General features: G+C 41.5%; 1 protein-coding gene across 1 annotated transcript in view; it reads left to right on the forward strand.

Annotated features, from left to right (window-relative positions):
• The window catches only part of KCNN2 (potassium calcium-activated channel subfamily N member 2), a 153,901-nt gene that overhangs the window by 42,135 nt on the left and 95,389 nt on the right, over positions 1-16,377 (forward strand). The window contains exon 4 of the mRNA XM_021701941.2: positions 2,610-3,028. Within this exon, the coding sequence (XP_021557616.2) occupies positions 2,610-3,028 (419 nt within the window). The remainder of the gene's footprint in view (positions 1-2,609; positions 3,029-16,377) is intronic.

Consider the following 16,377-nt stretch of genomic DNA (forward strand, 5'->3'; position numbering starts at 1 on the left):
CAAGAAGGCACCGGCAGCCCCCGTCCACCTGTAGCAGCCTGGACATCGGATCCCCGGCTTGGAGGTTACCTGGGTGGGCCCACCTGCAGGTGAAAGGGGGAGGCTGTTTAGAACATTGGGGAGGTCACAGGTGAAGCGACGGGCGTGAATGCTGAGGAGCAGCACGGACAGAGAGGCAGGTGCACTGTGAGTGATGGAGGGAGGGCCAGTCCTGGGCAGATAGGAGACTCTTGGGGAGCAATCTCCAGGTTCTCCCTCTAACCTGGCATTTCTCCCCCGGTTACCTGGGAGGGTACCTTCCTGCTGCATTTATGCTGCTGTTGCCCAGAACAGTGTGGGGCAAGCCTGTCTTGGAATTACCCTCAGATTCTGTGGCTCAGCTTATGGCTCTCTGGAGTCTTGGGGTGGAGTTTTGGGGGCGGATTTGAATTTTTGCCAAGTCATCCAGAGCCAAGCTTGGTGAAGAAAGTAGACAATCAAGCTGGGTAATACCATTTTCAGTAGAAATGGAAATGCGGATTTAAATAACAGAACTGTTTTTCTTATGTGGCTTGTGCCAGGCCCTGACATCAGTTTCTAAAGAAAGCAGTGACAGCATCTTTGGAATGTATATAGCCTCTCAGAGTCACCCGTTTGAGGATGCATTCTTTTGGATGTAAACATCCTAAGAGATTTCGGGATCACATTCCTTTAGAGTTATACAGTACCCAGTAAACACCCCCGATACAAAGTCGAGCAGACTCCTAACATTGTATCAGTACAGCCTTTCGGTATATGTTATAGAAATCCTTGATGCCAATGAGGTATTGGAAGTGGGGAGACTGAACAAGAATATTTCTATAGCCCACTTGGCCTGCTGTGTACTTGTGATCTGTTTCTTTACCGGAAACTGGAAAACCATCTTTCTTGTCTATTAGCATTTGGCCAACACTTTAAGGTCCCTAGATGAAAACACATGACAGAAGGCATACCTCAAGCCGTTATATCGCCAAATTGAACGTCATCTGTTAAAACTTGGTATGTTTATGAGAGAATCTGCTGGGTTCTCCAGCTCCTCGAGGTACCAGAAAGAAGCGGTAAATTTTGCTGTCAAGTTCCTGTCCACCAATGGCAGAGTTCAAATAGTAGTAGCCTGGGAAATAGCTACGCCCTGCAGAATAATTAACCTGGAATGGCAATTGGTAGCCAAAATGGGAAGATCGTTTGCCTGACTCTACAAGAGCAGAGTCCATGGGCTCCAACCTGGGAGCAGACCTGTTCTGCCCACCTCCGTTGAGATTCACTTACCTGAGAATGTACTGTTCTCGTTTGGGTGGCTCTCATCACATGCTTTCTGCTTGAGTTGGCTACTTACCAAAAGACAAAGAATATGTCATCTTTCTTGGGCAGGGGCGGGGGGACACCACTGGCATCCTGGCAGACTCCCAGAACTACAGCATGGTTGGCACCCCTGGCTTCCTGGCTCTAAATGTCAGGAGCCCCCACAAGTCACTGTTGCAGTCAGAAATGTCACTGAACATTTCCAGATGCCTCTGATTGTTTATGGACTCCCAGAGCCTGGTGGACTTGTTTACTGAGAAGCCAGGGAAGACAGGAAACTTTCTTTTCTGTCCCTTTGATTGTCTGCCTATCTATCTATCTATCTATCTATCTATCTATCTATCTATCATCTATTTGCACATCTGTCTCCTTTTTCTTTTTCTTTTTTTTTTTTATTGCGGTGTGAGGAATGACAGGAATTTTAAAAAAGAAACTTTTTAATTTTTTTTAAAGATTTTATTTGACAGAGAGAAACAGCGAGAGAGGGAACACAAGCAGGGGGAGTGGGAGAGGGAGAAGCAGGCTTCCTGCCGAGCAGGGAGCCTGATGCGGGGCTCGATCCCAGGACCCCAGGATCATGACCTGAGCCAAAGGCAGATGCCTAATGACTGAGCCACCCAGGCACCTTAAAATAAAAGAATCTTTATTAAAGGAAGATTGGAGGAAGTTCATAATCGAAGGGAAGGCTAAGGAAGGACAGAAGAAAAGAGAAGGTAGAGTCATAGATAGAGAAGCTGGAAGAAATGTTTCTGCCACCTTTGTGGTCCCTTGTGATTTTCTCCCCGAAGCCAATGAGATTTCCTGTAAGAATGCGCATGTGCAGTTGCATTATAGGCTATAACTGACCACAGAGGCACCACAAATAGGTTCCACTGAGAACGTGGTTAGAATTGAGGAAGGGTTTTAGATCCAGACGCTTGATGCAGAGAACAGGTTGTTCCTAAGGCTAAGTCCATTGCGGCCCCACCAAGGCAGGGGGTGCATTACTGATGGACCCAAGCCCCTTCTCTTAAAATGATGTAACTTACCCAATCCTCCAGGAGCTTCGACCCCAGAATAATTCCAGCTCCCGGGCAGCAAGTGTCCAATTTCATTTTTTGCAAAATGAAGTTCTCCTTTTGTGCCAATACCATTTTCTCAAAATAGCGTACCGGGCTAGCATTTAAGTGTTACCCCTTTAGCTCGCCACGATCGCTAAAAGTCATGCGTTATGTATCTTTCGACTCTGCACTAACCCTTGTGGACCATTCATGCCATACTGAAGCTGACTTTCTACTTTATTTTTTCAGTTGTTCATGGTGGACAACGGAGCAGATGACTGGAGAATAGCCATGACTTATGAGCGTATTTTCTTCATCTGCTTGGAAATACTGGTGTGTGCTATCCATCCCATACCTGGGAATTACACGTTCACATGGACGGCCCGGCTTGCCTTCTCCTATGCCCCATCCACAACCACCGCCGATGTGGACATTATTTTATCTATACCGATGTTCTTAAGACTCTATCTGATCGCCAGAGTCATGCTCTTACATAGCAAACTTTTCACCGATGCCTCCTCTAGAAGCATCGGAGCACTGAATAAGATAAACTTCAATACCCGTTTTGTTATGAAGACTCTAATGACTATCTGTCCAGGAACTGTGCTCTTGGTGTTTAGTATCTCATTATGGATAATTGCCGCATGGACCGTCCGAGCTTGTGAAAGGTAAGTTTGTTTCTTTTCCTGGGGACATAATTTGGAAGTGGGAGGACGAATACATTTTAGACCAGAGGCACACAGTGACTCACTCTTGAAAATGTTGGATTCTCTGGTGTTTTAAACGAGTCTGACAAAACTTGACTTCACATTTTTGCTTACAGTAATGACTTGATGATGATGATGTACTTTTTTCCTTTTTTTTTTTTTTTTTTAGAGAGAGAGAGAGAGGAGAGCACAACAGGGGTTGGGGGGAGAGGGGCAGAGGGAGCCAAGAGAAACTTAAGCAGGCTCCATGCCCAGCACGCAGCCCTACTGGGGGCTGATCTCACAACCCTGAGATCATGCCCTGAGTTGAAATCAAGAGTCAGACACTGAACCAGTTGAGCCACCCAGGCACCCTGATTATGCATTTTTCTTTCTGATTGGATCAGTTTTCTACAGAGGGCTGTTTTTATACTCTGTCAAAATTTGGGGACCTACAGATTTTATAGGAGATTTCTATCCGAAATGTCTGTTTAATGGTAACACTGGATCATTTTGGTGCCACACTGGTTATAGCATGGATTATTGTTGAGACAGAAAGCCAGTGCAAATGTGATTCAGGCTGTCGGAACTTTCGGGAATATTTCAGTGTGGTCTGTTGATCGTACTGCCTATTGAACATGGTGTTCATGTGATTACTGATAAGGAGCTTATAGGTATAATATTTGGTTTTTATTGAACTCAACAGTTAGTGAGAAGGTAAGTGTGGATTTATTTTATTGTCTGAGGTGCTCTGGTGGTTTGGAGCTAGACACACATCCTTAGAATTCAGGAACTCCCCAGTGAGTCTGAATTAATTAGTGATTCAGCATCAGTGATACTAACCTTGCCATTTAACAAACCAACAAAAATAGATTTGTTATATAAATAAGAGGAACTCTATCCTAATGAGGACTGAAACCTCATGTAACCTTGGTTAAGAATATCTAAGTTGAAATTAGCAATAGACAGGAACGATTTAGTAATGGTTAGAACTGTTAAATCTTAGGATGTTCTTTGTAGTGACCAGATGTTTTTTAGTTTAGCTTTTGAAAATCGAAGGTATATACGTATACAGTTTAACGAAGAAAAATATGAGAATTGTTGCAAAAATAGCAAACCTGCAATACCCCTTCCCCATTTTGATTTTTCAGAAGCAGTCACTCAAAGATCTTTTAGTCAGTTTTTTTGGTAATTGCTTTTCATATTTCTGAATGATATTGCTTATTTTGCTACCACTAGGTTTTTCGTCTAGCTTTTTAGGAAAGTTGGGGTTTTAGTTTTCTTTCACACATACATACCCCTTTCATGACTGAACCCCCCCAAAAGAGTAATTTCTATCTTCCCAATAAGTTATGTTGACACCGATGATCTGCATTCTACGCTGACATCCTTATGACTATGTAAACTGCATTTGTGGTCGAACAGTCTGTAGTATCTTATTAGCATTTTGCTTTTTCTGCACATCTTTTTATTTTCCCTCATTTCCCCCATATTATGTAAATATTCTTTTGCTAGATTCATGTATATTGAGCAATCTAGCAATTTCACCTTGAAAAACAATTCTTACTTCTAACCTGCTTGCCCATCACATTGGGGATTTCCTCAGGCTTCTTTGTATGTTGGGTACCCTTTTTCTTGAACCCCGTTTCTCCCTCGTTTTCCACCTATCCTTCATTTTGGCAGAATTCATCTTCCAGTAACTTTTAAGAAAAGGTAGCGGGTAAGAGAGAGAATTTTTTGAGAGCTTGAGATATGGCCATTCTTCTTTCCCTACTTCTTTGATAACGGGGCTGGATATAAAACTCTAGATTGGAAATCACTTTTACTCAGAATATCGAAGCCTTTATTTTCCTCTGGCATCCAGGATCCAGCAGTCTGATACTATCCTCAATTTTTGATGCTTTTTTTTTTTTTCTGGAAGCTTTTAGGATTGGTGTTCTACAGTTGCAACAGGATACATCTTGGTGTGACTCTATTTTAATCTAGAGTACTGGGAATATAATAGGCCTGTTCAATCTTGGAATGACTGTCCTTCAGTTCTTGGAAATTTTCTTGAATTATTTAATGATTTTTGTTCCTGTGTTTTGTTGTGTGGATATTGGCCCTCCTCTATTAGCTTTCTAATTTTCCTGTTTTCTTTCTTATTTTTTTCTGTTTCTGTTTTTGCTCTGTCTATGGAAGATAACCTCCATTTTATCTTCCATACTTTCTATTGGAATTTAGTTTCTTTTTAATATATATTAATTTCCAGTGTCTCATGTTTGATCCCCAAGTGCCCCTTTGAAAAAAAAATAGCATCATGTTCTTGGATACAGTGTTTTATTTGTTCAGAGATGTTAATGATAATTTTTGAAAATGTTTCTCTTCATATCTGTATTGTTTGCCCAAAGATTTTTTTTCTGTTGGTTTTGGCTTGTAGCTTTGCTCAAGTAGTTAGGTAACTTCAACTGTCTGCTCTTACTTGACAGTGCCATCCTCAAGAGCTGAGTGAGTGGAACTTCCTTTGCATATCTAGAAGTTGTCGACTGTGGGCTTCACTAAAGGGTCGTTTGGGGTAGAGGGGGCAGAACACCAGTTTTAGTATCTTTACGTATTTTCTGTTTTCTCTGAGCAATCTGACAGGCTCATGAGAAGTTGTTTCTCCTGTCCTCCCTTGAAGGTGCAAGCCCTAGGGGACAGCGTACTGGGAATTGAAAGACAGGGCAGAGAAGAGGTCTCAACCACTAATCTGTGAACCTTTATTTGTTTTCTGAGTTGTAACATTACTGGTAGCCTACTCCCTACGGTGCTTGAGGCCCTCCGTCAGCCCACTGACCTTGTGTTTTATCTCTCGGGACAATAAACTTCCAGGCTTCTCCCAGTTGGTAAAAGATACTACAAGTGACAAAGAGTGGAGAAGAGAATCTAGGTATCTAACTGCTTTTATGCAGTATCTGAACCCGTCCTCACCTTTAAGGCTGTGTCCTGATCTCCACTTGTGGAGATGCTGGTGCCAAGGATTTCCTGAGTCTTTAGGTGGGACGGGGGTTGGTTCTCAGTGCCAATATGCTTTCCTTGTGATTTTTTTCACCACTCCTGGTCTAGAATTCTCCTTTCATGAGTCAGGTAAGTCAGTTATGTGTCAATTGGCTTTTCAGCTCCCTTCAGACTGTCTCGTCACTCATTCTTGCTGTCCTCATGGGTTTGTGCAATATGCTTTCCTCATGATTTTTTCACCACTCCTGGTCTAGAATTCTCCTTTCGTGAGTCAGTAAGTCAGTGATCATGTATCAGCTGGCTTTTCAGCTCCCTTCAGACTGTCTTGTCACTCATTCTTGCTGTCCTCATGGGTTTGTGCTCTTTGGGGTTTCTTTGTTTTACAGTTATTTACAGTCATTTTAATGGGGTTCAGGGAGGGAGCCAAGGTCTGCATGTTTGTTGAGTCTATTTTACAAGAAATTCTGGAGTGCTTAGTTTTTAGGATCAAGTATCTGAATCTTTTTTAGACCTTCTCTTATTAAGTACGGAGTTTGAAGGATTAAAGTTTTCTTTTTAAACGAAACGTAGACTCCTTATGGTATTGCTTTGTTTGCTAGCAGTCATGGTATTTAGAGGCTTATGGTATTTCCTGGAGCAGATGTACCTATAAAATTTGAAGAATAAATATGAAAAACCTTAGCTGATAAACCCATTTAGTTTATGAAAATTGCTCTTAGTTGAAAGTTATATTTCACACCGTACCAGTGGGGGTAAAAGCATAGTTGAACAGTACGTACATCTATATGAGTGGTCCCCAGCGTATCTGTTCCCAAGGGCCCAGGAAATAAATGGCCTCAAAACTGTGCACATGCCATACATTTTCTTTTTAAAAATGGTCCATCTTAACCGTTCGAACCCATCTTCACTAGATGAAGAACGCCTCAGGCAAATGATGCCACATCTTCCTAGAAGCCCAAAGCATGTGTGTTTTTTTAACAGGCTGAGATTGTGAGGTGACAGACCAGTCCTGGGTTCATATAAAAAGACACTAGAACCTGAAAATTACCCATTTCATATGAAGACTGAGAGTCTGTAGCCAGCAGTTACATAACAGGAACACACTGTGGCATGCTGGGGAAGGGAGGGGGACCATAGAGGGACACTGGGATCTTGTCGCAGTTGTGCAACGGAGGGGCTGCGTGATGACCTCAGGTCAACCAGCTCACTTCTTTTTGTCTTAATTTCTTCATTGCAAACTAAATGGGTTGATAAGCTTTCCTCTTCCAAAGGTAACATTTCCTAATTGTACAAGTGTGTAAGAGAAAATAAAATCACAAACCAGTGTTGTGATAGTAGAATTTCCAGTTTGTTTTTCGTTTGACTTCCCATTTTGCTGCACAAAATCTCCAGATTGTGACTTGTAAGATACAAAGATAAAAAAAGAAATTAGCAGGGTGCCTGGGTGGCTCAGTTGTTAAGTGTCTGCCTTCAGCTCAGGTCGTGATCCCAGGGTCCTGGGGTTGAGCCCCGCATCGGGCTCCCTGCTCCGCGGGAAGCCTGCTTCTCCCTCTCCCACTCCCCCTGCTTGTGTTCCCTCTCTTGCTGTCTCTCTCTCTAATAAATAAATAAATAAAATCTTTAAAAAAAAAGAAATTAGCTTCATTTTTTACAAAGTTTGATATGATGTCGTTTGCATCTTACATTTCCTTAAATGTTTTCCTTCCTTCCTTCCTTTCTTCCTCCCTCCCTCCCTGCCTCCCTCCCTTCCTTCCTTTTTCCTTCTTCCTTCTTCCTGTTGTGAATTTGCAGTACTTCATACAACACACAGCTCTCCTATTTCTTTGGTTTGGAATTTGGATTTGAATGAACCCCACCAGGTCCATCTTTGATCTACCCAAGTATCCTCTCCATTTTAAAGGGGGGTTCACACCGGATAGAAATTCTCTTCTTAATTAGAACAAGTCTAGGAATATTTTTAAAAGGAGAAAGCTTTTGGGGCGCCTTTGTGGCTCAGTTGGTTAAGCAGCTGACTCTTGATTTCGGCTAGAGTCCCGATCTCAGTGTGCTGGGTTCAAGCCCCATTGGGCCCCACACCAGCTTGGAGTCTGCTTGAGAATATTCTCTCTCCCTCTCCACCCTCCCCCTGCAGGTGTACACACGCTTGCTCGCTCGCTCTCTCAAATAAATTAGGTAAAACTTTTTAAAAATGTTTAAAAGGAGAGAGCTTTTGAGAGAAAGAGAGAAACAGATGCCTCTCTGGAGAAGTTTGTTTTGCAAACCTATCCCTCTCCTTCCACTGAGCACAGCACATCTAGAGGTTTCTGGAAAATATTCTGTACTAATGAGGAGGACATCCTGTAGGAGGCATCTCTTCTTGGCGGTGTTACTTTCCCTGACAGATCATGTATCTCTGATTTACCTATAAGGAATAAAAAACCCTTTTTTCTTTTATTTCTCTCCCACCCTCCCACCCTTTTCAGTGTCCTCTCTGTCACCTTCTCCCTACCCACCTCTTCCGTGAAAGGTAGGAAGAAGCTGAGTGGCAAGTAGCTGGCATTATGTCTGGAGCCTACATTTGTCGGGAGGAGCCTACCCCAGACCAGTGTCCCTTCTCTCTCTGGTTTCATTTTGGCTTTATGTTGAGGTGGATATGAAGCCTGGAAAGAACATTTGCTTCTAAAACAACCCGGAAAGTGTGACCTAGTGCTGCTCAAGTGATTTCTTGTTCATGCAACTCAGATGTGTCAGGAGAACCTTCAGGAACATTTTTGTCTTACAGGAAGTCTGAACCCCATATCTTGGGGTCCTAAAAACTGGGCATTATCCCATCTTGTACTTTTTGAGGCTTCACTGTTTTTGTAAAAAGCATAAGTGTTCAATCCGAAGTGCACTTCACCAGACACTGTTTTTTTTTTTTTTAAGATTTTATTTATTTATTTGAGAGAGAGAATGAGAGCGAGAGAGAGCATGAGAGGGGGGAGGGTAAGAGGGAGAAGCAGACTCCCCGCTGAGCAGGGAGCCCGATGCGGGACTCGATCCCAGGACCCTGGGATCATGACCTGAGTCGAAGGCAGTCGCTTAACCAACTGAGCCACCCAGGCACCCACTGGACACTGTTTTTGAGGGGTAGGACAGGATACTGTGGGCCAGTGCTGTGTTATGCGAGGGAAAGCATTTTGCTCCGTATTGTTTTTTCTTTTTTTCCTGTAAGTGTTCCCAGAAGATTTACTATGGGCATGTGCTTTGGGTATATCCAAGGGAGAAAAGGAGCACTGACTTGACCACATCTTCTGGGAACCAGAGTTGGCCCTTGTCAATAACTGAGGTTTCAGAGATGGAAAGGCTTTTTTTTTTTTTTTTAAGGTAAACTGTTTATTTTGTAGTTTTTTTGTTTTGTTTTGTTTTGTTTTTAATTTGGTTTTATTATGTTAACTTTCTGCACACTATTCTTTTCCTGATTGCTGCAGGTTTTATCATGTGGGGGAGGGGGCCGAGTTTGGAATGGACAGAACGAAGGGGTAAAGAATGGGGAGCTGGGAACTCTGATGGCAGCGTTACCACAGAGAGAAGCAGACACGAACAATCTGTGATAATGTAATGATGCTCGGTGCGGTTTGTCACCAGAAAAGATTCATTTAGTTAAGACATTTGTGGCCAAATAAAATTCACTGTTCTTCTTTTTTTTTTTTTTTTACAATTTTATTTATTTACTTATCTGAGAGAGAGCACACCCACGCTTGCATGAGTGGGGAGAGGAGCAGAGGGAGAACGAAAGAATCTCAGGCAGACTCTGTGCTGAGCATAGAGCCCAACACGGGGCTTGATCTCAGGACCCTGAGATCATGACCTGAGCTGAAGCCAAGAGTCGGGCACTTAACTGAGTGAGCCACCCAGGTGACCCTAGATTCACTCTTCTTCTTTACCTTATTGCTTCATCTCCAGGAGTGTTTAAGTATGCATTAACTAGTATGCATTAGTTAAGAGGGAAAGGTTTCTCTCAATGGCTTTAGAATGGTTTGCTCTTTTCCCAGGTAGGAAAATTGGAGAAGCGAACAATGGAACTTGTTTTGTAGAGCTTCTCATGAGCTAAGCTGTATTTTAGATGGGTTAAGAATAAATTCTTCAAAACTCATAGGTAAAGAAAGGTAGTAAGTATTTATTATATAACAAAAATATTTAATACATATTATAATATATAAATAGGTAAATAAGTATTTTTCAAATTATCAAAGACAACTGAGGAATGGAGTTTCAGTTGTGTTTAGAATCTATTATTCTGTCTTAAAAGTATGTTTTATCAAGTTAGACTTTTCTTTTTTCTTAATTAATTAATTTTTAAAAATACTTTTAAAAACCTGTCACCAATAAAACAAATGCAAAACATTGCATTTGTTTTAATTGCCCGAAAGATGATTTCTGAAATGCGGCTAAAACTTTATTATAGCAGTATATTGTGGAATATTACCGCCAAGTCATGTGCCATAATAAAACTGTATCCCACATAAAACTTTATATATAATAGCTGCTTTTAACACAAGGATTGGTGATATCTTCCAACATCAGTATTAACCAAAGAGTCGATCAGGAAAGTGCTTGCAGGATGGGAACAGCCCATTTTGTAACTACACAGGTTTCCAAACTTTTAGCACCAGTTCTAGAGGGTATATGATTTGGGGTTCTGCTTCGCATTGCATATGGGCCCTGAATACCGGTCATTTTTCTACACCGGTTCATAGAGGGTATACGATTTGGGGTTCTGCTTCCCATTGCATATGGGCCCTGAATACCAGTCATTTTTCTACACCAGTTCATAGAGGGTATATGATTTGGGGTTCTGCTTCCCATTGCATATGGGCCCTGAATACCGGTCATTTTTCTACCTGCTAAGGTAACGTGAACATACCGTTCTTCCTGCGTGGTCATTGTTGACATCTAGGAAATTAAATCAGCGTTGTGGTGTTTACTTCTTTGTGACCAAATGTGAATCTGCTATTCTAAGCTCAGACATTCCTGACTTCCTCTTCATAGAGCATGATTTTGAATAAAACCATTTCAGGTTTCTAATAGGTGATAAACGACTTAGAATGCTTAAATGATCTGGATTCTAATTTTCATGTTTCTCATTTCAAAAGAGTTTTAGTTTGCTTTCGTTTTTTCCCTGAGAAGCCAGTTTTTCGAGGAGGAAGGGATAGATGGCATCTGAGAGTCTCACTTGTTCTATTTATTTCTAAAAATTATTTACGTAGCATCACACACAGCAGAGTATGAAATGAGGAGGCTACGTTTTCAAACTCTAGCTTGCTTTCTTGACCTGCTGTCCGTGATTCTATTTTATATTTTTAGGAGACTCTCTGAGAAGTCTGTGCTTGTTCAGGCCCTGACCATCAGAAATGCCTTATTTCCTACTGATTTCCTTAAATCGGAAACATGAGACTTGGGATCAAGTTTCTTCAGTAGTTGTCAAAGTAGTCATAAAATATCCATGGGCCGTGCCAGGGAAGCATCCTCCTGGTACCTTGATTGATCATGGTGTACTGGATAATTAGATTATTTCTTACCACTTAAAGTTTCAGCTGTTGCTAAGTAAACTCTAAGCATTTCATCAATGGATTTGTAATTTGTGGTTGATGGTAATGTAATACTTTGTAAACTTAGACTTCCAGAGTCTGATTCATATGGACGGATATAGCCTTTTTAGACTCAGAAATGAGTCACAACTTTAAAATGGGCCCTTTCAAGTTATAAAAGTCAGCGGTTTGAAAGCATTCATCATGCATCTGTGACTTGGAAAGCATCAAGGCTCGGTATAGTGTTTGCCAAATAAATTGGTCATTAAAGTCTTATGGAAAAAAAGCCAATACTTTGTCCAGCTCAGTTTTCTCTTCATGCCTCCATAGATATGATTTGGTATTCTGTTTTTTGGTTTTGGGGTGGGGGGGTTTGGGTCTACCTCCTGAGAGAACAATGAGAATTAATATTTGTTGGCAAGATGCTTTGAGATCCTGGTTTGAGGAGTGCAGTTGGAAAAACCAGCACTGATTATATTCAGGCTAAAACAACAACAACAACAACAACAACAACAAACCCACAAAAACCCAACAACAAAACACCAAACAAACAAAAAACATGAAGCCAAACACAGCTCAGAAATCCAATGTCACGGATCTTACAGTGAACTCATTATAGTCCTTCCCATCCTGACATTGATGCTGAGGTGCAGATTTTATGGAATATGGGTCCTGATTGCCTTGTAACTGGTGTGTATGCGATCCTATGCAGCTTTCTCATGCACTTGAGCTTCAGAATCACTGTGCCAGATAAAAAGAAAAAACATAAAGTCAAAACATAGATGCCCTGACATTCACACTATTTTGTCTTTAAGAAAATTAATACATTTCTTAGACATACGTGAGGCTCGACTGGAGAAAATTCAGCTTTTCCCCATTTGCCTGCAGGATTTTGTACGTTCTTTTATTCTTTCTGAAATTTATATCCTTTATTTTTAATGTGATCATATTGCAAAATAGCATAAAAATAACAAAATAAATTTGAGACAAGAAAAGTGCCTCTTTACATGCAATAGAATGTACACATTTTGAGCATTTTCAGGGCTGGGACAAATTGGCCTTCTATACTAACATTAAACTTTTATAACCTTTGTACCTATTCATGGGCTTGCTTCATGTTATGACTACTCATTTAGGGAATGAAGGGGGTTTTAGAATTGTATCCCAGAGCTGGTGTTGGGGGTATAAAGCATCTACTGCTGATCAGGCAGGGTGCTTGGCTGGACTCCCTGGGAAAGACTGGATGAATTGTTTCTTTGGTGATTGCCAGCCAGGTAGAGCAGTATCTAGTCTTAACAGTGCTTCCTGACGCCCCATGGAGGGGAATGGCAGTCCTTGAACGCTCCCACTCTGCCATGTCCAGTCCTGTTTTGTCCCTGATTCAAAAGCCCATGGATTAGTAAATAGTCTGATCACTGCCAAATTCCTAGGGAAATTGGAAAAGGCCCAGGCTTCAGAGACTTTAACTTAGCATGGTGGTGAGGTCAAAGCCATTTTGAGAACATGGTCATTAGTTAATAAACACTTGATGAATAAAATAAAGGAATTAAAGGAAAAAACCTCATGCAGAGTTTAACCATAATTTTTGGCTAACGTGTAAGAAGAGAAGAGGATTTTTTTTTGGTCATTCTTCCATTTTTTTTAAACAACTTTATTGAGGTATAACTTTTTTTTTTTTAAGATTTTATTTATTTATTTGAGACAGAGAGAATGAGAGAGAGAGAGCACATGAGAGGGGGGAGGGTCAGAGGGAGAAGCAGACTCCCCGCCGAGCAGGGAGCCCGATGCGGGACTCGATCCCGGGACTCCAGGATCATGACCTGAGCCGAAGGCAGTCGCCCAACCAACTGAGCCACCCAGGCGCCCTTGAGGTATAACTTATATATCTATTTTAAGCATATAATTTAAGCATATATCTCAATCATTTCCTAGTAAATGTCGAGAACTATACAACCATCACCTCTGTTGAGTTTTGTTTTTTTTTTTAGATTTTATTTATTTATTTAAGAGAGAGCATGAGCAGAGGGAGAGGGAGAAGCAGACTCCTTGCTGAGCAGGGAGCCCCATGTGGGGCTCGACTTGATCCCAGGACCTGGAGATCATGACCTGAGCCAAAGTCAGAAGCTTAACTGATTGCACCACCCAGGCGCCCCAACCTCTGTTGCGTTTTTTTTTTTTTAAATGTTTTATTTATTTATTCATGAAAGAGAGAGAGAGAGGCAGAGGCAGAGGGAGAAGCAGGCTTCCCACTGAACAGGAAGCCCTATGCGGGGCTCGATCCCAGGACCCTGGGATCATGACCTGAGCCGAAGGCAGATGCTTAACCATCTGAGCCACCCAGGCGCCCCTCTGTTGCGTTTTTAAAGCTTCACCAGCCCCCAAAAGATCCCTTGTTCCATTTGCATGAAGTCCCTGCTCCCTCCAGTCCCAGGCGACCGCCAATATGTTGTCTGTCTCCATAGATTTGCTCTTCTGAGCATTCTGTAGAAATGGAATCAGATGATACATAGTTTTTTCTTTTACCTTGCTTAAAGATTTAGATATTCATTCCCGTTGTCTCATCTAGTTTGCTCCTTTCCATTGACAAATAGTATTCCATTGTAAGGATATGCCACAGTTTGTTCACTCATTCCAGTTGGTACACACTTAGAAGGTTTCCTGTTTGGGGGCAGTTGTGAATAGAATCACTGTGAACTTTTGCACAGAAGTCTCTGTAGAAACAGGTTTTGATGTTCTTGGGTAGACATCTAGGAGTGGCCCGCACTATCTCATATTCTTCCCAGAAACTAAGCATCTATGCGGGTTCCTCTTTTATTTTTTTTTTTATTTTTTTTTTAAAGATTTTATTATTTATTCATGAGAGACAGAGAGAGAGAGAGGCAGAGGGAGAAGCAGGCTCCCAAGGAGCAGGGAGCCCGATGCAGGGCTGGATCCCAGGACCCTGGGATCATGACCTGAGCTGAAGGCAGACGCTTAACCACTGAGCCACCCAGGCGCCCCCTAGGGTTCCTCTTTTATTACACAGCGTTGACAACACGGTCAGTCATATACACAAACATATTTATTGATATAATCTTACTACCATTCTAGTGAGTGCACAGTGGTACCTTATTTTGGTTATAACTTGCAATTGTCCATGGCCAATGATGGCAAACACCTGTCATGTGATCATTAGCCATTTGTGTATCTTCTTTGGCAAAATGTCCATTTAAAGTGTTTGCCCATTTTCACACTGGGTCATTTGTCTTACTCTATCGTAAGAGTTTTTTCTCTATTCCGATTACCAGGCTTTTCTCAGATGCATGATTTGCAAATATTTTCTGTGGCTTGTCTTTGCGTTTTCATTTGTTTTTTGAACACCATGTTTTCTGAAGCCACGAATACTTGCCTTTCTCAAAAGCAGTCTTGCTTTACCTCCCAAAGCCGGGGGAAAAAATCCAGCTACACATACCCAGGGGGCTGTGATGAACTCTTTGAAGAGACTTAACTCCCTTGTTAAGTTTTTCTGCTTCCTGTGCTTTTCCTTGCTGTCTTTTGCTACCCTGAAGTCTTGGTTTCTAGTATCTGCTATTTGCTAGTTACAGGAAATAGAGGAAGGAGCGAGGGCGGTTGTTTATTCCACCTGAGTTAAGAAATATCTGTCCAGGTCTTGCATCGCTGTGATGACAGTAGTCACTGTGAACAATGAAGTCCAGAGAGTATCTGTCACTTTAATACTTAGGGTGAAGGTGTTCCTGACTCGCGCCTAATGGGGATATTTAAAATTCTTTTCTTTTCCTCCCCATTAAGGCAGTAATTTGTTTTAAACGATCTACAGGTATCTTCATGACCAAGGGCAAACGTTTGTAACAGGTGTGACCCCATTTTAGGGAATTAGCTAAAGATTGTTAAAAACCCAAGCCCCCTCCCTGACTCTGTGTGACCTCACTGGACTTTATGACAGTCCAGTGTCATCTCTTTGGAAGACTGATGCTCTAGCCATGGGCTGCCTGACCAGATGCCCATTGCTTGATTATTCTTCGTAGCATGCTTTGTATCACAGTGACGGGATATCGTAGTCCAACTCACAGGGAAGTAGCAATTGATATCTGACATTTAGTTTTCCACAGTGGCTCAGGGGCCAAGAGATTTTTGAGTAGCCACTCCTAATATCTATTGCTTGTCATAGATTTAATATTCTAAAAGCTTTCTGCATTACGTAAAGAGTACCATTTTAGCTTACAGAATTGTATTGAATAGTCTAACAGAAGAAGATGCAGCTTAAAAATAAATTTTTGCAGACTTTGTGATATCTGGTGTCGGGGCTTTAGAACCTCTTAGGAAACCGCCATGTAAGAATCATGGTCTGGTCTGTAAATAGGAAAGCCACAAAGTAAGGCACAAAGTATTCAGATCAAGTTGGGTTGGAAGAAAATATCTTTTGCCAGCGATCAGAGTGAAAAGTTAAATTTACTAATTTTCTTGATTTAAATAAATGGTTCCCAGTATTTCATGTGATTGGGCGTTTCAGTGATCGTAAGCTCTCTGTTTTGAACAAAACCAAAGCTGTTAGACATCTATGGATGATCATCCTGAATCTCTGCTTATTATTCTTTTGGAGTAAGTTTATGCTTTTGTCCCGGAAGGCATCACAAGATGAAGCATCCAATACAGAAAGATAAGCTTTGATCCATAATTTTAATCTGGCTTCATGGTGGCCAGCTCTTAGAAATCTGGCTGGCTTTGTGTCTTTTTTGAAAAGGGATGAGTATTCTTAGATTTACTACTGTTATTTTTCTAGTCCATGTACTGTGCTTTCATGGTCAG

Source organism: Neomonachus schauinslandi, chromosome 7 (assembly GCF_002201575.2).
Source record: "Neomonachus schauinslandi chromosome 7, ASM220157v2, whole genome shotgun sequence".
NCBI lineage: Eukaryota > Metazoa > Chordata > Mammalia > Carnivora > Phocidae > Neomonachus > Neomonachus schauinslandi.